The sequence below is a fragment of the Strigops habroptila genome, chromosome 4 (assembly GCF_004027225.2).
Source record: "Strigops habroptila isolate Jane chromosome 4, bStrHab1.2.pri, whole genome shotgun sequence".
Classification (NCBI taxonomy): domain Eukaryota; kingdom Metazoa; phylum Chordata; class Aves; order Psittaciformes; family Psittacidae; genus Strigops; species Strigops habroptila.
Window position 1 is genome coordinate 8,341,585 of NC_046358.1, and position 24,949 is coordinate 8,366,533.

A 24,949-nucleotide genomic window follows, 5' to 3' on the forward strand; every position below is an offset into this window, starting at 1 on the left:
TCACAGGTAATTGCTTACAGGATCATTCCATTACCTTTAGCAGAGCTTGTGTGACAGGTCACAAACGGGTGTTTGTAAAATGAAAAATTATTGTTGACCTACCTGAATCTTTGAACATAATAGAACATAATAGAACAATTATGCCAATGCTGAATCACTGTGAAAAACCCAGCTGATACGTCACTGAGCCTCAGCTTCTTTCTTAAAAAATAGCATCGTTAATACTGAATATCTGTCCTTTGTTATTTTAGTTAATAGCTGGTGAGCCACTTGAACAAACATCTCCTCCCCTGTCCTTCTACACTGCCTTTCACTGCCGCATCACAGGCAGGATTCTGAGGTATTGCTGCAATCTGAACATGATCAAGTTTAAATAGGACAGATGCAGCAGCCTTTTTTTCCTCAGACAAGAAACTAAATGAATCCATTGTAGAGCAAACTCACAAGGATTGACCACCGAGCTTGGCGAGCCCAGGGAAAGTGTTCACCTCATGCAGTGTTAGATCCTTGGAGTCAGGTTCCAACTCCAACACCACACTCAAACATCTTGACTTTCAAGTCAAAATATCAAGCTGCTAAGCTAGAAACTTTGGGCAGCCTAAGGTTTTTCGATGACTTGCTCAACAGGCCCAGAGTTCTTAAAATGGACTTCCTTTCCTTAGCTCACTCTAAGCCATCCTAATTTTCCGAATCTGCTGCCAAAAACACACATCATGACCACACCTGTGGTGAGTAAAACTGAAAGCCCAGTGCCAAGAGTTGCAATCACCAAAAAACAGTTAATAGAATACATAAGGCACAAAGTGCTCTGCCTCTGTTACATCTTCCTAGACCTGTAAAAATGAATCTTGAAAAATCCTGAAAATACTCAAAAGATACTTAGAAAAAAAATTTGATCACATTTTTAAAACCCCATTTCATTGCATCAAAAGAGGTGTGTCCAGCAGATTGAGGGATGTGATTCTCCACCTCTACTCCACACTCTCCTGAGACCCCCTCTGCGGTCTTGGGGCCCCCAACACAAGAGGGATGTGGAGCTGTTTGAGTGAGTCCAGAGGAGGCCACAAAGATGACCAGAGGGCTGGAGCGCCTCTCCTGTGAAGGCAGACTGAGTTGGGGATGTTCAGCCTGGAGAAGAGGAGGTTTCAGAGAGACCTTTGTGTAGTCTTCCAGTACCTAAAGAGAGCTTGTAAGAAAGATGGAGGAGACTTTTTAGCAGGGTCTGCAGCAGTAGGACAGGGGATAATGTTTTAAACCAAAAGAGGGTAGATTTAGATTAGCTGTTAGGAGGAATTTCTTTGCTGTGAGGGTGGTGAGGTCATGGCACATGCTACCCAGAGAAGTTGTGGCTGCCCCATCCCTGACAGTGTTCGAGGCCAGGTTTGGAGGGGCTTGGAGCAACGTGGTCTAGTGGAAGGGGTCCATGGCAGGGGCATTGGAACTGGATGATCTTCAAGGTCTCTTCCAACAGAAACTGTTTTATGACTATTCTTTAAAAATAAACTTATGAACACATCTGAGCTGCCACAGTGACATCTTTCTGATCCTCTTTGCTCACAGAAAACTATTGCTGTCTTACTGGTGACATAGAACATCAAATTAACCTAACCAAGGGCAAGAAAGAAGGTGGAAAACTGGCTTTCTGGTTAAGAGGGCAGAATTGAAAATGAAAGGTTTACCAGTGACTGAGAAAAAGAAAAGAGCTGTTGGACTTGACCACCTTAGATCTGTGAAAAGGAGATGCAAAGGTTACTGTCAACAGTTTCCTCTCATGAAGGGAGACTTTATTGATTTGATTCAAGTTGCAGGAAAGCTTGACAGGACAGCTGCCAGGTAATGTGGGCCTGCATACAGGTGGACACACTTCCTGTTTTTTTATAATCACACCAGTGTGATGAATGAGATGACTGCAAAGGGGAACAGATAAGACTGATAAAAACACAGACACGTAGAATCATAGAATAGTTAGGGTTGGAAAGGACTTTAAGACCATCTAGTTCCAATCCCCCAGCTAAGTGCTGCACTCTGTGTTACTGAAGAAATACTTTGATGTTTGTAAAGACCAGTATTTGGACTTGTAAACCTCTCACTAACATCCCAGTCACCTGCACTCTTAAAAGCAGAATTTCCTTCTCTTTTCCATGTTCCACTGTTGAAGTGACAGTTTTTCTTTCATCTTTCCTCAAAGGTCACTTGCAAAGCTCATGGAGGCCTTTGTTCCTTCAGTATTTGATTTTTTGATATCAGAAGCAAGAAGCATTTTTCCTCAGATCAAGCATTTTCCTCACTAGCTGAGCTGAGTCCCTAGAACTTCATAAAAAATAAATAACCCCATACTTCAATGAGTGCATCTAGAAGATTCTTATTTTTAAGAAGATTATGCATTGGTACTTAGTATTTAAAAGGTAGCTATTACACACAATGTATATTGATATATACAAGATAAAATAAGATTTAAGAATGACAGTTAAATATATTTTCTCAAATAAATAGTTATCTAAAATAAGTATGAAATCTCATGAACACTCTCCCATCTGTTTTGAATGGTAGTAGGAATAACACTGACACCATAACATTGCAGAAGTCAAAGGAGCATCACAAACAATCAAAAACATCTGTGAGCAGCAGATTAAAAATGAAGACATGTTCATGGCCAAAGGCTGTTAAAACTGTGTTTTCCAAACCCTCTGTGTGTAGGTTTTGACCTTAACTGCTATCCTCAGCTTCAAAATCTACTTGGTAGGCAATAGAGAGAAGTTCGGCAAAAATGGATGCAGACAGATGATATTTATCAGGCAGTTGGCAGAAAAATCAGGCTGTTATATGTTGATCATTCTGGGGCAGTCCCCCAAAAAAGTAGGCTCATTGCAGTGACAGCCAAGCAGGTAAATTCACTGAAGGTTAGGCTTCTGCCTAACAGACAAATATTGAGAAAACAGAGATCATGTGCAGTTCCATTCTTCAATTCTCAGCCTTCCTTTTCCTGGTGCAAGTGTTTTTGGAATCAGGTTTACTCCTTAGTGTCACAAGCAGTAATCTGTGTGCAAGGCAAGGCTTTGCTTGATCTTTGCTTTGGGCTCTAGTTCAAAGACCACATATCACCAAGATTTGTGTCCAAATCTAGCACAGACTTTTGTGAGGTGGAAACCTCATTCTTATATGGTTGTATATCCAAATAGGACCCTATAGCTCTACAACTGCCTTTCCATTCCCTAAAACAGTGAAGAATTTTTTTAAAGTAATCATGACTTGCCAATAACTTGGTAGAACCAGCACCAGTCCTCACATACAGTACTGAATAAAACACATAATATTCTTTTTTAGCAAGCTAACATGGATGTTAATTCTGCATGGATTTATATTTCCTGAATATTAATTTATTAGTCCATTACTAAAATATTTGTATATCTCCTTCTGATGAAATTGGTCAAAATATACTTTAAGAGAGTTTAGACGACTGAGATGATGAACAGTTTTTTAAACGCTTCTTTCGTTCCACTGCCGTTCGCAAAGCCTGAAGAATTAAATGTTTATTATTCAGGATATTGTAGCTGCACAGGTTCAGCAACTTGTTGAAGTTCTCTTCACTATATGTCAGCAGACCAGTGCCATAGGGAGCAATACAGTTGGACACATCTACTCTTCCTTCCTCCCTCTCTGAGGGGCTGCGCTCCACATCTGACATAAGGACATAAAGTTCAACACAGCAGTGTTACCAAAGACGGCTCTTACTAGGCAATGTAAAACACACAGTAACAGCCACGAGAAAAGGAGTTGTCGCAGGAAAATTATTCGAGCTTTAATTACAGTATAGAGACTACATCTGCTGCACTCATGAAATCCACTGCTTCACTGCTTGACTACACAGCTGATCCAGAGATGACTGGCAGTACAATTTTTCCATGCAAAATGCTTTCCTCTCTAAATTTAAGTTTTCGATCGGAATATTTCAGTATTGCAGGTTTGGAATTTTGTATTTTTAACTTTTCCATTGGGTACTGATATGACAGCTCCTTATCTGCCAACAGGTTCTTCCTGTCAGGTGGCTGACATTTTAAACACAGCAGGACAAATAAGATAACAAACTACATGACTTCTTTTCCAATAAACTGGTACATGCATTTTCGTTCAGTTTTTGATGAAAGTTTCCTGGATCATGCTAAATTATCAACAAGAAAATTTGAATTGATGCATGCAAAACTATCTGTAAATGGAAACTGAATTTGCCAAGCAGTTTGCCTGGTGGAACAAACAATCACTATTTACTCTACTGCTGAACTAAAGAAAACAATCTGGTAACTTTTCAGAAATGACAGATATTATAGCAGATATTATTGCCTGTTATCCTGGCAAATCCTTTCCATCACTGGGTATTTCCAGCACTTTATAGTCTCACATCTTTTTCACATAATACATGGAGAAGATTCTAGCTTTGTTAACAAAGTAAACATAGTATCTCATTACAAGACTGTTAAGTAACAGTGTTAGCTACCAGTGGATAGAACTTAGTAGCTGCCTCCTGTCCTTTATCATCAAAGGAATGCAAACTGTCCCAGATGCCAGATTTGCCTCAAGCTACAACTATTCATGCTTTTAATTTTGGAACTCTTTAGTTCAATCCCTGATTAATTATCCTCTTGTGATGGATTAGTAGTCCATCACAACAGGACTGGGAATGTGATAACTTAGCCAAGTAAGAAGCTTACCAGCCTCTCAGAAGAGGAACAAATTCAATGGATAAACTCGATATGACAACCTAAAAAAAATATGATTAATTAATGCTGTTAACTTACTCGGTGCCTTGTATTTTTGGAAGGTATCGCACACCAGTGGGAAATAGGCCAAGATTGGTGCCTCTAAGCTGTCTTCAAACACATAGCATTCCTTCAGGTGTTCCCAGTCTTCCTGTCTCAGCTCTGTGCTGGGGAATGGGATCCCATGCTCTAAACAGTACTTTGAGAATAAGTCCAGTGGCTGGTTCAACAGAGAAGAGTTGCAACACAAAGAGAGGTTGAAATAAGTTTACCAAGACCCATAACTGATATTTTCCTGCAATAGGCAATCTGTGATTGGTTTATATGTTTACATACAGGACTACCTATGCACTAGAACAAACATACCCTCTTCATTTAATATATCCTGGGTAATAAAAATTTGTTTGATTTGCTAACATCAGACATTTTTTAAGGAAAACTACTGTTTTCTGAAATTTGTATGATGTTCACATCATTTTTGTGATTTAGTAGGCACGGTAGAGGATTTGGGTCAGGAAATTTTAATTACACATAGTATCTGAGATCATAGGTTCTTGAGTGTTTGCATTCACTGCATCTAACAATCAGTGTCTTCATGTCCTCCTACAAATAAATTACATTATTCCAATCATATGTGGCCCTCAATCATTTTTCAAACACAACAAAACAAAAACCTGGCTGAAACTTCTGGGAACACCAGGAATCAAGCATGAAAGAAAAATTCCAACTTTTCATTCAAAACCAACAAAGGTTGGTTAGGTATCAGCTAACTACATTTTTAAAGTTATTTAACTAACTATTGAGGAACTTAGTGCCATAATGACAAATCTGCACAGATACTCAAAGTAGGTATTCTTCTGCGTGTCTGTGTCCATGTGTGTGTCCCAGAAAGCTACTGAAAATAGCCCTGATAAAGATGGAGACATTATGATCACAGTGTTGAGTAGTACCACTGATATGATCATTTAATTTAGGAAAAAACAGACCATTTTCTGGGGAGGAGGGAAAAAAAATTAAAAAATAGAAGAGAGAATAGTGGTAAATTCAGGTGTTGGAGTGATCAAGATAGACAATCACTACTACAAAACATCACCAGAGTCTGTGATCCTCCACTGTAATTTAAGTGCAAAATGACATCCGCTTTCCTCTCTGGCCTCAGAATGGGTGGGCAGCTGGTGTTGATGAAGAAAGCTGTATCTACCAGCTTGAGGTAGTCATCCATTGCATTCAGCTGGTTGGGAGAAGAATCCAGCACTGTGTCTGAAAGTCAAAAACTTATATTATCAATTAATTACTGCAGGACAAAGTCCTTTTTTTCCCCAAAAAAATCAGCATAACAATGAAAGGAAGAAAAGACAGCCCTTTGACACAAAGCAGTCACAGCTAAATATTTTTCTTTGCAGAATTTTAGCATCTAGAGCTCCACTCCGAGATCATGAAGAGGAAACAGTTTTGAGACTTGGCTTCATCCAAAGAGATATATTTAAGTTGCTTTTTCAACTGGTGTAAAGTAGTGGCTATTTAACTTCAGGAGAAGCTGAAAGTCATTCTTTTGCAGCTTTCCCTAGGAAGAACAGAATTCAAGGAAGCCTGCTGTGGCTTCTCCAAGACAGAAACAAGACCAGCAATAAATCATCTGGGGCTCAGCAGAACCAACTGCAAATTAATTGCATATTAATTAAAACATATTAAAGAAATAATATTAATTAAAATTTGCCTTTGTGCTAAAACTTGTCAAATATTTGTTCTCAGCAGGTAGCAGCACTCAAATCACCTTCGAAGATGCACCTAAAGAATTTACTATTACCTTTCCACATGTGAAATCTCTCATTCTCTAAATACTTGTTATGTAGCTGCAAGCCCTTGAGGAAATTATGGTAAGTGGAAACCACTGGCCGTCCAGTCATCATTTCTCGAAGTGTATTGGAAAGGCAACCTTTGGGAACAGATAAGCAAGTTGCCTGTTCATGAGGCTTCTTGGGCAGAGCAGGGTCTTCCTCTGTAAGAAGAATGAGAAGAGGGTGTATGTCTGCATTTGTTTAGTGTGTCTCTCTGATACTAATAACAACAAAGCAAGACAAGCTGAGCACCCAAACCACCACAGCCCCATCTGTGATGAAGCGCATGCATCAACATACAGACTGTTCTGGGCAGGGATGTGTTTCAGTGGCATGTTGTTGTTTCCCTGTCTGGCCTCTCCAGCTCCAAAGGACTCTTGGTAACCCCCTCATGACTAACAAAACTCCCCAGGGACATTGCACAGAGAGCAGCACAATGTTTTTTCCTGTTTTCCACCACAACTGTTTCTCTCCTGTTTTTCCTTCATTCCCAAAGGCTCGGTGTTACCTCTCCCGGAAACAGGACACAAAACCAAACCCCTTAACAAATGTCAGGGTTTAAATTGCAGAGAGGCACGAAGACAATGCAGATGCAAGTGAAAAGTAATCCAAATAACTAACCAATGTCATACTCAGTGCCTCGGGTCCATCTGTGCCAGAAGTCCTCTGAATAACCCGAGAGGTAGACAGCATCCATAAAATTCTGGGAAAATATATTACTCCATGTGCCTTGAAAGTTATAAAAAATAAAAAATAAAAAATTAAAAAAACATACTTAGTACTACTTTGAATTTTTAGAGCACAGCTATGACAACCTACTTGTATTCAGTCTCTGTGGCTGTTTAAATTGACATTGTTTTAGTTCTGAAACATTATAAATTTTACTAGGACTATCAAATGCCATGCCATTATACATAACATCTGGCTTATAGCTAGGCCATTTTAGAAACTTGGTTGTTTATAAAAGTCACTGTGATTTAAAATGTTTTAAAAGGTCAGTTCCAATCTGTGTGTTCTGGTTTGGTCTAACCTAAGAAGTTTAGGATATTAATTGCATCTGTTTCAATAATTTGCTTCATCTTTCATCATTTTTGACTGGTTCGCTTGAGATTTAAATTGCATCAGATTATCTGGCATACTAGCATTGCTACTTGCAGATCAGCAGTTATTAGATGGCAGCTCTTTGTGGCCAATTATGTAATTGTAAAAATGATTTTCTGAGATAGATAGTAAGTCACCTTCCAAGAAGCAGATGCGGGACTCTGGGATCTTCTTCATCAGGTGACCCATGAAGAACTCACTACCAAAATCCTCTGAACGAACAAAGGCCCCATATTTCAGGAAACCCACCTCGTAAGGTGTGAACTCCACCCACTCTGCAAATAATGCATTAAGAAGGACTTATTGCAGCCACCTGAACACATGTAAAAACAACAGCTTAGAGAATCAAAAACTGGAACAAGGCCTGTAGCTTCAGCATGTTGGTGATGGACAGTTCAAACCACCGTGTTTGAAACAAAAGGTGCCCTTCAGTATATTGCGTGTTAGATTAGTGAATGCAAAAGCTAAATTCACCTCTTCCGCTAACACTGTGAAAACCCATTCAGCTTGGAGTTCGGATCCATTTCTGTAGTAGGAAGCAAAAACTGGGGCTCAAGTCCACCGATTCCTAAGGCCTTGCGCAAGGTGTTTTTTATTCTTTTGAGTCAGCAATGACACGAGCTACCATCCATTCTTAGACTCTCATAGTCACACCTTGTGAAGCTTAAAAAAAAAAGCTCTAACCAAAACCCACCCAAATCTAGGCTGAACACATTAAAAGGAAATTCCTTAGATTTACAGAAGTGTGTATAATAATCATTACCTTTAAAATCCAGAGTGCTAAAGTCATCCTTGACATTGAGGGACAGGTATATGGGCAGCGGATTCTGCCCCTGATTTACTGCCAGCTGCTGGTCAGAGAGTTTCTGAGTACTTCCCTGTTTATAAAGAACAGAAGTTGTTGTAAAAGATAAATACGACACATGGATGTATCTAAGCAGGGACTACCAATGAAACGTCTCCTAAATCTCAGCAGATTTTGTTCTGTGTACTTCAGTTTTTTGACCACACAAATGTGTTCATGAGTTATCCATCATCAATCTTTATCACTGATGCTTCCTGGAATTTTGGAATAGGGGACAGAGTGAAAATGTGAGAAAGTTGTTTGATTTGCTTTAAGGAAAGATAAAGCTATTTAGCTACCTTGGAGGTGCTACTGATAAGCCAACCAGAGCCCCTTTCATCCAATGAAGCTTTTTTTGCTGGTATGGCTATATATTGTTATGCCTGAACTTAGCTCTGTCAGAGCCGCCTCTCCTCTATATGTTAATAGGGTGCTCACTTGATCTGAAATTAAAGATGGAATATCAGTTTCACTAACACCTTGACTTTTTACATGCTCAGACGCTCCCCCTAGATGCTTACATTTTTGGCTTACTGTGTTATTTTTCTTCTAAAAAATGAAAGAAAGACCCCTCAGAAATTTTGAGAGCATTTCTTATTACTAATACAGAACTTTAAACATGAAAAGTTAGAAATCCTCTGGAATAAGTAATGGATATATAATACCTGATGGTGTAGCATACAATCAATGAAGAGTCCCCATAAATCTGTAAAGGATAGCTTGTGCCCCTCTTGCTTTCTTTCACAAAGCTCCTTTTCATAGTATTTCATATGATCCAGTGAGAAACAGTGCATCTTGCTCTTGATCACATGTTTCCTGATATCACCAATTGGCCCTCTGAGATCCTTCCGTGACCAATTTGCATCTTCATACAACTTTGCCATGGTCCTGGTAAAAAGAAACACTGTGATTCATCACTGGGTACGTGACAATTCATGGGCTTATACCACACAAAGGTGTTTTGTTTCACAATGTACACAATGTTCTCACCCTCCAACTTTTACCTTGGAAGAACAGTTCAAAGCTCAGTCAGAATTTAGACTATACAACAATATTTATGCTGCAGGGATACATTCAAAATCATCCTAGCTTGTTTCTTCTCAGAATCAAGAGTAATAGAGCAACACCCATAACTTAACACATACTTTCACCAGAATTACCCTTTGATTGTCTAGGTTCAAGCTGCAACTTATGTCTGAGGCCAGTCCCTCAGGTGTCTCAGACACTGTGTGAAATGTTAAGCAGGATTTTAGCAGCAAACGTTGCCCTGGACAAGCGCAGGATTTCCCCTCCTTGGGCATACAGCAGGCAGGTCATCTCAGGCTCTTGGCACACACAGGGCCAGTCTGCTTGAGGTTTCAGCTCCCAGTTCAGGCAGATGCTGCCCATCCCTTCTCACCACCACCCATTTGTTCTGGTTCTGTCTCATGTATCTTTTTAGAGGAGCTGTCCAGAGGCAAAATGTATTAAAGCTCTAGAATCCTGCTAGTCATGCAAGTCAACATTGTGTGCATGACACTCCGTGTTTCTCAGGGCTTTTCTTTTAAATTCTCCTTTTCAGACCTGTGTAAGAGTTGTGCCAGACAAAAATAACAAGATTTCTGAAGTGTTACATGCAACTAGATAACCCAAGACTTACACAAAGGAAGGGGAAACAGTATTTCCCTACTTTCATTTCCTTATTTTTCTCAAGCATGCTTGGGGATTGGGTCTGTGTCCTTTCAGAGACTCAAATCCTCAGGATTCCAGCTTCACTGCTTCTCTTGCACATCTGCTGCATCTTCTCTGACTCATGATTAACATCTGATTTGCCTGCACTGACAATCAAAAGGTTTACTCCTCCCCTGGGAAGCGACTCCCATTTCTTTCATTCCCAAGAAAATACCAGCTTTTTGGACTACCAGGTCCTATTCAGTCCCTTATTGATAGCCATAAATAACCACTTTTCATTCAAAGTGGAACATCAAGACACCTCTACTCCCCATCTTAGCACATGAGTCTTTTCTGCCAGGTAACTAGGAAATGAGAGATGGAGATAAAAAAATAAGCGTTTCCCATCCATTCTCTGCACCAGGCACCGAGTTTATGACAGGAACAAGTCCAGCCCCCAGGAGAAGTCATAATGTGTGACATGGCAGAAAGGCACATATCCGAGTCACAGAACAGCTATGGTTGGGTTTGTCACCTACACTGAACTGCAGGGAGATACAGGTAAACCATTCTGGCTTGTGCTCTTTTCGTTTGTGTACACACGTCAGTGCCATTATAGAAACACAGTAGTTCTCACTCAGTTTCTTGTAGCTAGAAGAAATAAAAGCTACAGCACTGAGTGGTGCCTTGAAATGGGTGAGCACCAAAAGGAAGCCAAGTCCCAGCATGACACTGAGTAAATTCATCAGCAAGGCAATACACTTCACGATGTTATCACTCTGCTAATGCAAACAGCAAGCATAAGCCCCACTCTTCTTACCATGTGGTGGCAGATAAACCACTGATGTATAAGACACAGTCCAAAACACCTAAGTCCTGGAGAGCCAGGAGACTGCCAAGCATAGCCGTCATGGACCGCACTCCCCCTGCTGTGGTCATGACTGCCACCACCGGCACCTGCTCAACACACAAAGGCACAGTCGTTCATCAACAGATGAAATAGAGAAGTGATGGGCATGCAGAAAAAGTAACATCAACTGCCTGATTCAGGTAAGTTTGGTTTCAATTCACCCTCTTCATGGTAGCCTCTTAAATGTGTTTGAGTTGTGTAAACTTTGGTGGGACATAGCATCTGCTGAAAGCATCTTCCTGATCGGCTATACTTTGGTAAGCCAGAAACTGTAAGCATGGCTGTTGTATGGCACAATCTATTTTCAGATTTGTAAAGAGTCTCTTCTGAATGTTTTTCATTTCTCCTCATGTTTTCCCTCAAAACAGATTTTAAAATCCTGAGTATAACTGAGGTCAGAGTAAAAAAAACCTGCTCTACCAGTGTGCTAAGGGAGAGTTGCAGCTTTCCTCTGTAAGCCTTGTGTAACAGCAGAGAAGGGGAGAGGTGCCAAACTGAGGAGAAATGGTCTCAGTCCAAGAAATCAAATTTCACCAGGCCTATTCCAGGCACTGCTACAGGCTGGGCAGAGAAGAGATTCAGAGCAGCCCTGCAGAAAAGGACTTGGGGGTGTTGGTTGACGAGAAGCTTAACATGAGCCGGCAGTGTGCGCTTGCAGCCCAGAAAGCCAACCGTATATCCTGGGCTGCATCAAAAGAAGCGTGACCAGCAGGTCGAAGGAGGTGATCCTGCCCCTCTACTCTGCTCTCGTGAGACCTCACTTGGAGTACTGCGTACGGTTCTGGTGTCCTCAACATAAAAAGGACATGGAGCTGTTGGAGCGAGTCCAGAGGAGGGCCACGAGGATGATAAGAGGGCTGGAGCACCTCCCATATGAAGACAGGCTGAGAGAGTTGGGGCTGTTCAGCCTGGAGAAGAGAAGGCTGCGTGGTGACCTCATAGCAGCCTTCCAGTATCTGAAGGGGGTCTACAAGGATGCTGGGGAGGGACTCTTCCTTAGGGACTGTAGTGGTAGGACAAGGGGTAATGGGTTCAAACTTAAACAAGGGAAGTTTAGACTAGATATAAGGAAGAAGTTCTTTACAGTGAGGGTGGTGAAGCACTGGAATGGGTTGCCCAGGGAGGTTGTGGATGCTCCATCCCTGGCGGTGTTCAAGGCCAGGTTGGACAGAGCCTTGAGCCACGTGGTTTAGGGCAAGGTGTCCCTGCCCATGGCAGGGGGGTTGGAACTAGATGATCTTAAGGTCCTTTCCAACCCTTACGATTCTATGATTCTATGATTCTATTTATATGTACATTAATCTCAGCGAATACGTTCTTTAAGTACTCCTGAGTGAGGATAGAGGTTGGCAGAGGCTAAAGTTTGCTATCTGATCTCCTGACAGTTTCTCTTTCATTCTCTCAGTGACAAAAATTTTTGGATATGGTCTTAGGTGCAAGTAAGAAACTGGTCTACATATTTTATTCTAGAAGATGTGAAAGAGTTATACAGATACAAGTACATCACATTCAATTCATTCAAAGTGGGACAGAATACTGTAAGTTCCCAGGATGCTGTCCCCAGATACCTCATCCTCCTGCAGGTCTTCATCTAGATGAAGAACATTTTTCAGAGCAGCAGCAACCACCTTCTTTCTTTTACAGACAAAATCCTGCTCCTCTGCACATAGATCAAACCCCAAGCGCAAATCTAAATTCTTGCAACTAGAGAATAAAAACAGAAAAGACACGTTACCTGTAAGCCATTTCTAGAGCTACTGCTTGAGAAATCAAACAAAACCAGCAACAATAAACCAATTTAAAGAAAGTACTTCCATGTACATGAAGGTTCTCCTATGCAAACAAAAGCAGGTATATAGATACCACAGGCCCCGTATTTCTTCCTTCGTGTGGAGATTTTAGACCAGAATCATGTCCTCAACTATTTCACTTTTGAGTTTCAGTCAAAAGGTTATTTTTTCCCTTCTGTGACTTATAATTAATATTCAGTAAAACCAACTGATTTATCATGTCTGCCATCAGTGCTTGCAATGTAGCTAAAGGGTCACTAGGGGGCAATGTTATCCTTCAGAAAATCACTGCAATCCAGTCAGTAAATTAATTACTGCCCACTCGTTTCATTGAAAAATTACCTGCAGAGGACTGGCGAATGCATAACGGTGTTAGAAACATGTTAGAAATATGTAACACAAAAGTGTATGTATTATAGAATAAGTATATCTAGCTATAAGCATATCATATCATATCATACAAAGCATATCATATAAAGCATATCAAGACAGAATGATTCTTAAATATCAAAATTTGGGAAGCATCAACGTTGAGAAAAATATTATGACTGGTTATTCCCCATGACTACCTACCACTTATTCCATGCTGAACTCTTACCAATCGACTTAAAAATATGTATCATTTTATTAATCCTTCCCCATACTTTAGTCTTTAACCAATTACAATTTTCATTCCTTGTTTCTAAATGAGCTAGTTTAAGCTGTAACTTCCTTTCATCTAAAGATGATACTATGAAGGAATAGGAGGTGACCTAAGTAATCGTTCAAAAGAAAGAAAAGATTTACCCCTCTTCTTCCTTCACAGACACTTCGTAAGATTCTCCCTGAGAATCAAGAATGAAAATACCATAAATTTTAAGTAGAAGTGAAAGATTGCAAAAGCAAGTTTTACAATATTAGTATTTACTCCGATATGTAAGTATTCCGTCTCTTCTCAGCCTTTCTGCATACAATCATCACTTGGATCCTGCTCTTAAAATAATTCTAAAGCAATCAGCAGTTCTGAATATGCTACTTTTTCCCTGAATTACATACACTTTCAAGTACATGCAGAGCTGAGCCTATGTATAACTCAGTATTTTTCTAATAACAAAATTAATAATGGACTGGGTATCACATAGATACAGCTTACACCCACTGAAATAATTCCAAATGCTGTCAAAGGTTACTCACTCTCATCACTGTCACGCTCTTTCCCAAGTCCAGAGAATGGAGAGGCACAGACAGGGTATGATTTGCATTGATTCCCTTCCTAGCTGAGCCATACTGAATTAAAGTGGGGAAAAAAATGTTATAAAGAGAAAACTGTTTACAACCCATAGGTACAATTCTACCAGAGAAGATCTAATTCACCACGCTTCTCCCAAAAGTTACTTTAGCTGTTATGCCCATCCACAAACAAAACATACACCACAGAAAAAATGCTCCTTTGGCAGCTTCATGTGCAGTCTGGGTTGGCTGTGCTTCATGTAGTGGAACATGGTGGTTTCACTGGTTCCCCATCTGCAGCAAGGACCAATGGAAACATCCTGGGTTTCCTCATAGGATCCTTCCATTGTAAAAGTGAAATCTCTCCCTAAAAACAAGCAGCAAACAGCAGAGAAATGTTAATTGCATCTAGCCCAGAGAAACAGCAAATAAATATGTCCCAAGTAAAGTTTCAGCCTTTGTGCAGTCAACATTAATTTGTGCCACAATGTTTTTCTTCCCCCATAATCAGTGTGAATAAGCAGCAAAAGACCGGTGCAGCATTGCAATTTCTTCCCTGCCAAGCAACAGAGAGCACGTGTTACACTAGTGGATGCCACTAGCAGAATTCACACCCCTGAATTTCCACTCCTCGCAGTTGTGTCTCTCCTCTTTTGCTTTTTGTTCTCATCACAGTATTTCAGTTCCATCACACTGTAGAGATGTTTCTGAGTCTTCCAGACTCAGTCACACCATCTCCAGAAGATTCTTACTATTAGCAAGTGGGTAATATAGGAAACACTGCAATCCCCAAGCAGGCCCGATAAAAACAGAGACAGAAACAGATCAAATATTTATCTAGATTCAGTTACATCTCCCATAGCACAAAAGGTAGTGACAAGCAATTTAAATCAATAACCTCACTTGTGTAAGGGCTCTTTATTTTCGTTTCATTCATATGTACTCCCAAGCAGGAAACTTCACGAGACTAGAAGAGATAAGCAATAAAATCACTGGTCACAAAAACAGTTCAGGCCTAAAGGCATAGTTCTTCCAACTACATCCTTCAGTTCTGCCCTACCATAAGAACATTAGCATAAAAGTACATAAAACAATTACCACCAGTACGCCATTAGTAATGATGTTTTCAGATACACCTGGGCTGAAAAGCAAAAAGGAAAAGATTTATTTAAGAGTGGATATATAAGCAATGATTTTTTTCAATGCAAGTATTTCTCTGAGCTCAGTTTTCCTAGCTGTCTTCTAGCACTTCTGTCTTTCAGTTCTGTCTCATGTTCTCTGCCAGTCCCATAGCTCCTAGGGACAGTCCCTGTTCCTTATCTTCCCCAATCAGCATCATCTTTCCTTAGGCTGAATTACAGAATAAACACTCACCCTCAGCTATGAATAGTAAGTGAAGTGAGACTGCCATTCAAGAAGGAATTTCACCAGATTCAGGAGAGAAAAGCAGCCATGGGGAAGATGCTGAGATGGGATGTCTGAGCACAGGCACATGGGGCCAATTCCCTAATGCTGCATTACCACTCCTTCTAAAACACAAAGTCTTCTGATGACAAATTCTGTAACATTTAGGCTTTACTCACATGTTGTCCAGTAGAAATTCCACTTCTAGTTCTTCCTGATTCTGAAAATAAGATTTATTTTTCATTTAAGGAAAATGAATTGATAGACTTTTTCCTTTGCTAGAGCTCTGATGATTTTGTATAAACCTCCCTTCCAAGGTTTTGCTATTTCTACACCCTCTACATCATAATGTAAATGGATGGAGGGTTTTTTGGCACTTTTTCACTTCATGTCTCTCCACCTCTCCACTGTTTACAAACCAACTGTCTCCCCAAAGAAAAGAGGAGAGTATCATGGAATAAGGGGTGAAGGTCCCATTGTTCATTTCTTAGTAGGATGAGACATGGTCAATCAGTGCTGAGGAAGGGAGGTATAACAGGTGAATGATGTAAGAGAATATACATGAGCATAAATGGACGTATGTGGTGAGTATGTCTGGGTTAAAACAGAAGAATTTACTGCCAAATATCCCCTCTGTCTGGCTGCACAGCATACTTCAGCTTTGTGAAGAGACTCTGAAAACGGTGCCAAGTCTGATAATGTAGCTGCCAAGGTAAAATCATCACTACAGAAAAGGTGAAAAGTGGGTATTTTTGTATTTAGCGGTTCATGTCAGTAAATGGGACATCTCAGGTGGCTTCTCTGAGAGCTGGATGTCTGGCATGTAACCCAGCAGCAGGTGGTTCCATTTGCTTATTTCTCCCAAAGTCTGCATTTCATGAGAATTAGGGTGGTTGCAACAATTTGTAACAGAAGGATAATGGATGGATTTTAGAAAGCAGTCACCTTACAGAGATTCAAGACAAACTTTATCAAGCATCAGGCTGTGACCAGCTGTATTATCCAAACTCACTGGCAGTCTATTCCAACTTTGTCCAAAGAACAGCATAAACAATGTTCAGGATATCCTGGCTCCTAACATCTAATTGTGCCTGACTTATGTTCCCATCCTTCTTATGCTGTTGTACATACACACACACAAATCATATTTCTATTAAGTCCCCTTCATACTTTTGTGGGTGAAAAGCCTGGAGCATAGCAAGCAAAAGACTTGTTGGATGACACAAGAGGCACAGCAGGAGGCAAACCTCATGTTCTGACATTATCCATCCAGCTTCCTCAGCCTTCCTGTTGAGACACTTTGGCAGAATAAAGAAGTCATTTGGGCAGAGGTAGCAATTACAATTACGCCAATTACTAAAGTTGCCCAGCATGGTCCATTACTAAGTCATTGAAAAAAACCAAAAAAGGCAAGCCTAAATGTTCTAAAAAATCCATGTACAAACCACAATATGTGATGCTTCATGGGCGCCTGAGCAGGAGTTGTGATCTGAGTAAGGACAGCTTGACCAAGACATTCCTGAGATACAGCTCACGTTGTCTTATCTCCCCAACTTCCACCTTGCCAAACCAATGGGTTAAGCCAACTCTGCACGTGCCTCAGAGCAAACTCACAGCTTGAATCACACCTCAAATGATCTCAAAAGTCACATGAGCCTTTTTCTAAGGAAGGTCATGGCCAGCTGGGGCAGGTATATTGCAATCCTTAGGAAGGATAGGCTTTCTGGAAGAGTAGTTAATAAACTCTCTCCAAAGCAACAGTAATATAAAAAACAGGAAAGAGTGTTTCCTTGACAGCCTGACACAGTGGTTTAGAAATGAACAGAGAACACACAGTTCCTGAGAACCGTAAACTCAAGCCCTTGCCAGAAACATGAAAAAGCCCTAAAGTCTTGTTACTACACAGCCTCCAAGCAGAGAAGGTATTATATTTTGCAGAAAGTAATCTGAGTGCGTATTTTGCTGTCTTAAAAGATGGGTGTGATTTTTCCAGCTGTCTTCTCAGCAACTTCACTCACCAAACATTTCATAAGAAACTCTTTTTTCCCTCTTTGATACAAGCAAATGCAATATCCTTTGAGACATATGCAGCAAATCAAACTGCTGGGTCACACACTGACTTAGAAGAAAAGAATAAAATACTGAAGAGATACTCATTTACCAAGCCCTATCAATTCTGTGCTGGCTCAGGCCCCCTAAAAGAAAGTTGTAACCCTATAACAAGATCATAAAGAAAATTGCTGAGAATTTAAAATAAATAAATAAATAAATAGTTGTTTATCGGAAGGAGGGGAAAAAAAAAAGATTTTCACAAAAATATGTAATCATTTACCAAGTATATTGTCTGAAAGCACAAGACAAAACCCCTGGTGAAGCTGAGAGGAACTACCCCTAGGGAGCTACTGGCCAAAGGGTCAGGGCAATAGTCCAGAAAGGGGGCCAGGTTTGCTCCCATCCCTGCTCCGTCAGTCTCCTACAACAGCACTGAGATATCTGACCATCAGCTGCTTCACTTTTGGATCTTGAGCTCTCTGGTTTTTTCAAAAGACATTTTTGAAATCTCAAAAAAAAAAAAAAAAAAAGAAAAAAAAATCATTTTGCACCTAATTGCAATAACAATGGAGGGGTGACTGTTTCTTACCCCTACAAAACCCTGAACATTTATCTTTGTGTTTTAATAACATCCTTTTAACAAAGCCTTTGTATGTGAGAACAACTCTAATGTCTAATATAGGTAGTAACTTGGGACAAATTCCTACCAAGAGTATTATTTTATCTATTCACTTAACTTCACCGATCTTTTCATTTCTCACCTCTGGATTCAACTTAAAATTCAGGTGGACTTTTTCTCCAGGTTGGACTTTAGCTACATCAAAGCTAACAGTCAAAAGCTGATCATCAGGTGTAAAAGCATCCTCATCACAGACTGACAGCTCCAGGATGTTCTGAGGAGAGAGGCAGAAGAGGATGTGAATGCCACGTTCCAGGCCTACTGAGCCTAAAAGGAAGGTCTAGCAAGAGTCAGCATGCAGCCCTTGCGTTGCTCAATGTAGACAGGCTCCTGTGGCAGCATGGAGTTCACAGCCTCATGGCTCGGACTGCCAAATCTGATGATTTACCCCTTCTAGGGTTAGTCCCTGACTTTGCAATGAACAAGAGCTCAAAAGAAAGGCAGCATAAATTACATTCATGATGGTAATATGCACTGGACAGAGTAGAGATTACACATGCTGTTCATCAGACCTTTTGTGAATTCATAATTAGTATTTTGACAAATTTTGGCAGATCGGCAGGAAGCAATAACAGAGGGGAAACTCTTTGCCCTTTAAAAGGAAAGGTAAAGCACATTAACAAACTCTTTTAACAAGATTTAAATTGTAGTGACTCCCCTAGCAATTCCTCAGGGCTCACATTACCCCTAGCAGCATGAGAGGATACAGCACTATTAAGCCATAGGAAACTGACCCTGTGTCTAGACCTTGTTGCAATCTCACTCTGAATGTCAACCTATTTCTGCTAACTCTACAAACATTTTAACAGGTTTTTTACAGCTACTCGGTAAAGAAAGAAGTATTCAACCTTATTGCAAATGATCTATAACCTCTGAGGTTACAGTCATTCAAAGTATGGGATAGGCATGGTTCTCTTCTAAGTTTGTGAGTAAGTCAGACATACAGTTTGCTTTCTTATACCCTATTAGGCTTTTGAAAATATGCCTGTTTAATGATGGAATGGTTAGTATTTAAAGATACTTTTAATTTTGAAAGAATACAGCATTAAGTTATGGTACCTCTTAAAATTTACAAACAGCACCGCTGGTACTGTATAAAGCAAGTAACTACACATTAATGGCAAAGCGCAGCAAAAACACCTTCACAGCGCATACAAGAAAATATAACTAATCCTCTAAAGAGTTTATAAAAACTCCCATCCAATTCATGGGGTTCTATGCTTAGAAGATAACAGAGACCAGTCAGGGCACCCCAGAATCCATACCAAGGCTTGCATATTTACTTGCTGATGGGAAACAGCATCTCATGCTGTCTCGGATGCTTTCTGTATCTTTCTGTTACCACACTATTCCTCGGCATAACTGAGTTCAAGCCTCTGTGTGAGCCTCAAGGCTCTCAGAAAGACTCTGCACACACCAGATGAAGATATGCCCTTTAGAAAGTGTCTGCTCACTCTCACAAGTGCAGGTCCTACCTTTACTTCTCTCTGTATCATGAAGAGGAAAGTTTCATTCCAGACAGGGTTTCTGCTGTTGCACACAGTTCTTGTTCGGGCTTCCTGGCATGAAGCTGTTGGCAGCCACAGCTTGACATAGCAATCCGTCTGGCTCACTGTGTTAACAAAAAGATGCACAATTAGTACAGCAGTACTTAGTGTTTCTTTTGCCCAGTCAGAGGAAAGAAGATTAACCTCTGAGGAGTCCTGAATATTTCATTAGACCCATAGGAAAACATTCTGGGTTTAGAGTTATTTAGCTTTTATATCTACATTTATATCCATTCCAAAAAAAAGCCAATTTTAAACCACTAATTCTATTTGATAACAAAAGCCAAAATATTCCATTCCAACTGTACCAATATGAAACATTCTAGTTTTTTTACTTCTATTTCCATATACTTGCCAGGCTCCAAGAAAAAACACATACAACTTCACTTCCTGAAGCTTCACTTTTTGAAGCACTAAAGAATTTAGTTTTGGGGATTTTGTGGCATGGTTTTAGTTGTAGTGCACAAGTCATCACAGTGATATAGCAATGAAAAGACAAACACAGCAGCACCAACACAGCTACTGATTTCTCCCAAGGTGCACATTTCAGAAGGGAAATGGGCAGCCTGTGGATAAAGGGGGACTGCAGAGTTAGGGGAAATGGAAATACCATGGAGCAGCCTGTGAAGGAAGGATTGCTTCCTTTCTGACATAGAATTTCTATGTTATTTCATTTCTATTGTTAACTGTTTTCTAAATTATTTTAATTGAGTCTAAATGAAAATGAAAACAGATACAACTTCTTCAGCCAAAAAACCTGAGATATTACTGTCATCCAAGCAACAGGTGTACAAGAGCATTAAATTAAGGTGACAGTGATTTTCTTGCTAATGCTATGAGTGATACTTACACACATCTGCTTTGCGGAGGTTTCTCATGCCTATAATTTTTACAGTAAGCCAGCACAACTGAGGCACTTCTGGCTGCAGAACAGTGAGAAAAATACCTTTATTATTAGCAAATAACTCATATAACTAACACAGCCTATTCTATAGCATAACAAAGGTCATTCTCTCATTAATGCAGTGAATATGTTCTCATTTTAATCATTTGAAACAATTTCTGAGAAGAAATTCTTTCTTGTAATTTGATGCAAGATGCTCTTGGACAAACTCAAACACAAAAAGGAACCCTACAGAGGGTGGAAGCAAGGACAGGCGGCTTGGGAGGAATACAGAGGAATTGTCCAAGCAGCCAAGGGTCAGGTTAGGAAAGCTAAAGCTCTAAGAGGGTCTGGCCAGGGATGCCAGGAGCTACAGGAAAAGCTTCTTTACATACATTGGTGTATCTGCAGGTGCACAAGTCCATGAGACCTGATGAGATGCATCTGCAGTTCCTGAGGGAACTAGGGGATGAAGTTGCTAAGCCACTGTCCATTGTATTTGAGAAGTCGTGGCAGACTGGTGCAGTTCCTGCTGACTGGAAAAGGGAAAAACCTAACTCCCATTTTTAAAAAAGAAACAAAGGAAGACCTGGGGAACTGCAGGCCAGTCAGTCACACCTCAGTGCCCAGCAAGATCATGGAGCAGATCCTCCTGTGGAAACTATGCTAAGGCATATGGAAAATAAGGAGGTGTTCAGTGATAGCAAACATGGCTTCACTAAGGGCAAATTGTGCCTGACAAATTTGTACAATGGGTGTACAGTGTCGGTGGATAAGGGAAGAGCAACTGACATCATCTGCTTGGACTTATGCAAAGTATTCAACACTGTCCCACATGATATCCTTGTCTCTAAACTGGAGAGGCATTGATGTGGTGGATGGACCACTGGGTGGATAGGGAAATGTCTAGGTGGTTGCAATCAGCAGCTCAATGTCCAAGTGGAACCAGTGACAAGTGGTGTTTCATCAGGGGTTGGCATTGGGACCCAGCGCTGTTTAATAACTGTCAGTGACATGGACAGTGGGATCGAATGCACTTTCAACAAGTTTGCCAGTGACACCAAAGTGTGTGGTGCACTCAGCACACTGGAGGGAAGGGATGCAATCCACAGGGACCTAGACAGGCTGGAGGGGTGGGCCTGTGTGAACCTCATGAAGTTCAACAAGGGCAAGGGCAAGATCCTTCATCTGGGTCGGAGTAAGGCCAAACACAACTACAGGCTAGGCAGAAACTGGATTGAGAGCAACCCTAAGGAAAAGGACTTGGGAGTGTTGGTTGAAGAGAAGCTCAACGTGAGATGGCAGTGTGCACTCACAGCCCAGAAAGCCAACCATATCCCGGGCTGCATTGCAAGAAGCATGACCAGCAGGTTGAAGGAGGTGATTACTGCAAAACAAGGCAGATGCCCTGCATTTTATAATGCCCCAATCAAGATACCACTGCTACTGGCCAGTCCGGCTGTGGGATATATAATGCCATAACATCCTTCACCATACCAAAACAGCTGACTCTTAAAAAGAAATAAATAACTAAGAGAGGGAGAGAATGGTTCATGAAGCGAGCATCCCAATATGGGACTCCAGAGCTTTTCAGTTACACCAGCAGGAGGAAGGCTGAAATCAGAAAATCAGAGGCTTGGGTAAGCGTTCTTCCGTTTCACATGTAGGTCTCACTTCCTGTAATGCAGTTCTAGCACTTCATTGCAAATTTAACATGACATAGGCAGAAGAAGCTAGGTTTGCGTTTTGGTTTTTTATGTTGAGTGGGGTTTTTTTGTTTGTTGGTTGGTTTTGTGGGGGTGGGTTTTTTTGGTTGGTGGTGGGGGTTTTCTTTGACAAGAGGGGAGGAAGCTCTGTGTAATACTGCGTAAAGATAACATGACATCCATAGATAGGGTCTACATTAATCAGAAGGAAACCATATTACCACAACATACAGAACTGATATATGTACATAAAGCAAGAGCTGGAGAAAAACCAGAATTGAAGAAAGAATAAATCACAAGATGTCAAAAAAAATGTAATAAGGTGGAAAGGTGCAAACACAAACCAAATTAAACATTTGGTAGGATGAGAGTGAAATTGCCAGTGTGTTAGATTATGCAACACAAAAGAGCAATAATAAAAGTTATAATTGCATATGAATGCACATATGTGAAATTAGATTCAGAATACTATGGCTTATACAGGACTTTTGCATAATAAATTAAAATATGTTCGCATAGAAAAACCTAGGCTGACCTGATTGATTTACCAAGGAGAAGCACTGAAGTATAGCCATAAACTGACATCCCATCATGTAGGGCTCTGTAAAGGAATAGCTTGAAGGCTCCACAACCCTCTCCATTTTTGTTTTCTCCTTCCACTCCCCATCACACCTACACACAACCCTATACTTGGTTGCAGGAAAAACAAGACAATCTTGATGAACATCAGAAGTAAAATACTATATGCAGAAGCAGTAGTCCCATTAATTAAAATGAAATGAGCAATTAAATCTTCAAAGCATCATGATTTCTGAAAAACTTTCTCCTTTAGACCTCCTTGTTTACCTCTTTCTTTGATACACCAGTGTCCTGACAGGAGCAGATTAATCATCTAAAAAGCAGTACATCACCAGGCTAGATGCTACTTACAGCCCACTGGAAAAATTCTCAACCCAATAGTTATCTCCTAGAAAGTGTCATTTGACCAAAACCAACAGGTTTGCAAGAAACCCATCAACCTCAGCAGAATTTTTGGCAGCAATGTTTCTAGTGATAGAGAGAATGACAGGAGCAGATGATCCAAATTGCTGAAAGCTCAACTTTTCATGCCAAAAACAGAGAGTTAATTTTTCATCCTCAGCTTTAGTACCATCCATATCCAGGAGTTTGGAGAAAACTTTTTCATGAGATGAGTGAAGTACTAAGAAAATATGCAGACACAAACCCAATTATTCTTCCTTCCAACACCTTTTACCAGTTCAGTTTCATAAAAATTAGTGTTTGGAATTCTTTTAAGTGACAGAAACTGAACAATCCAAAAGGCAAAGGAAAAAATTTGAAGACTGAGCCTTGGATGTTATGAGGTACAACTACCATCATATAGTGATGTCACAGTAAAATCAAGATTAAAATGCAGCTCTCCCAGTTCCTTCCCCAGCATCTAAACCACAATTTCACCACCTTCCCCACCTTCCCAACCCCTAAGTCATAGTGAATATTTTCCGTTCTGGAATGTACACTCACAGAAGAAAAAATCTTCCCTTAACTAACTGTTAAAACATATCACCTCTCATAAGAACAGTTAAGCTTAGGGAGAGATGGGAAAGGTTGAAGGAAAACTGCAGGTAGCACAGCCATTGTTCATACCTCATAGCCCTCTCCCTGCAACCCAGAAGCTGATTTCTATACAGTACCTCATCTTCAGTGCTGTGCAGTCTTTGATGATTCCTCTCCTTGATTTCAATCTTCCTGTATGGGTTTGCTCGGACGAACCAGTCCTGGGGACAAGGAGCCAAGAGAGGGACCAGTGATGAAATCCAGCAGTCAACAGTTCCTAGTTTTCAGTTTCTGCTCAGATTTGCTATGGCAATAGCAAGGGGCCCTACCATTTCTCCTCCTCATGATGGAATAAATGCCCATCTCACCAAGAGCATCTATCAGCTGCTCTTGCTAATAATTTGTACACTACAGACCTGTTTTGATTTAAGGATCAAAATTCCTCACACATTTGCTTTTTTTGATGAATCTTCAAGATCCTCCTGCCCCCACTGCTGATTTTCTCTTACCAAAGGTGAATAGGTTGATGATCCCATTAGTATCTCTGTTTCATAAAAGGCAACGCTATGCTGGTCCAGTCTGTATGTCTTACAGGTGGCAGTTGGTCCTGGACTACACTATTTTCCAACCAACTGAGGCAAGGAAGAAGAGTTGTATAGTTTGACTCATAGCTCCACCTCCCACTGATGTCAAAAGTACAAATTATGTGCTTATCCTGTACCACAAAGGTGGGTTTTTTAACACCATAATGATTTAGGCAAAAGGAGGAGATGGGTCAAGCATTTTATCATAAGTTATTCTCAAAGTAAAATAATTATCCACTACAGTAAGGTTTGAATAACCACATGCAGAGGGATATCCTGGGGCAGTTGCATCCCTCACAAACTACAGAAGACCTAACAAAATGTTGCAACTACTGATATCTACTATTACTTTCTTTACTCCTAAAATCCATACCTGCATTTTGGCAGGATCAGGTGGAGTGATCTGAACAGCCAAACAGCAGCCTTCCAGCTCCTACTTGG

General features: G+C 40.5%; 1 protein-coding gene and 1 long non-coding RNA gene across 2 annotated transcripts; one reads left to right on the plus strand and one right to left on the minus strand.

Moving 5' to 3' along the window:
• The first annotated feature begins 1,054 nt into the window (after window positions 1–1,054).
• Window positions 1,055–3,638, plus strand: LOC115607303. Its single transcript, XR_003991173.1, has 3 exons — window positions 1,055–1,142; window positions 2,660–2,662; window positions 3,627–3,638. It is a non-coding gene; the product is annotated as an uncharacterized LOC115607303 (long non-coding RNA).
• Window positions 3,425–24,949, minus strand: LOC115607297 (cytosolic phospholipase A2 epsilon-like). Its single transcript, XM_030484426.1, has 21 exons — window positions 24,882–24,949; window positions 24,062–24,145; window positions 20,629–20,701; window positions 19,707–19,843; window positions 18,314–18,445; window positions 15,680–15,720; window positions 15,195–15,237; window positions 15,000–15,063; window positions 14,297–14,463; window positions 14,061–14,153; window positions 13,674–13,711; window positions 12,666–12,801; window positions 11,008–11,144; window positions 9,203–9,425; window positions 8,457–8,571; window positions 7,831–7,968; window positions 7,214–7,321; window positions 6,562–6,753; window positions 5,848–6,014; window positions 4,794–4,974; window positions 3,425–3,678 (listed from the first exon to the last, which is right to left on the minus strand). Exons 1-21 carry the CDS (start codon window positions 24,885–24,887, stop codon window positions 3,440–3,442), a joined length of 2,514 nt encoding a protein of 837 aa, XP_030340286.1. The 5' UTR covers window positions 24,888–24,949; the 3' UTR covers window positions 3,425–3,439.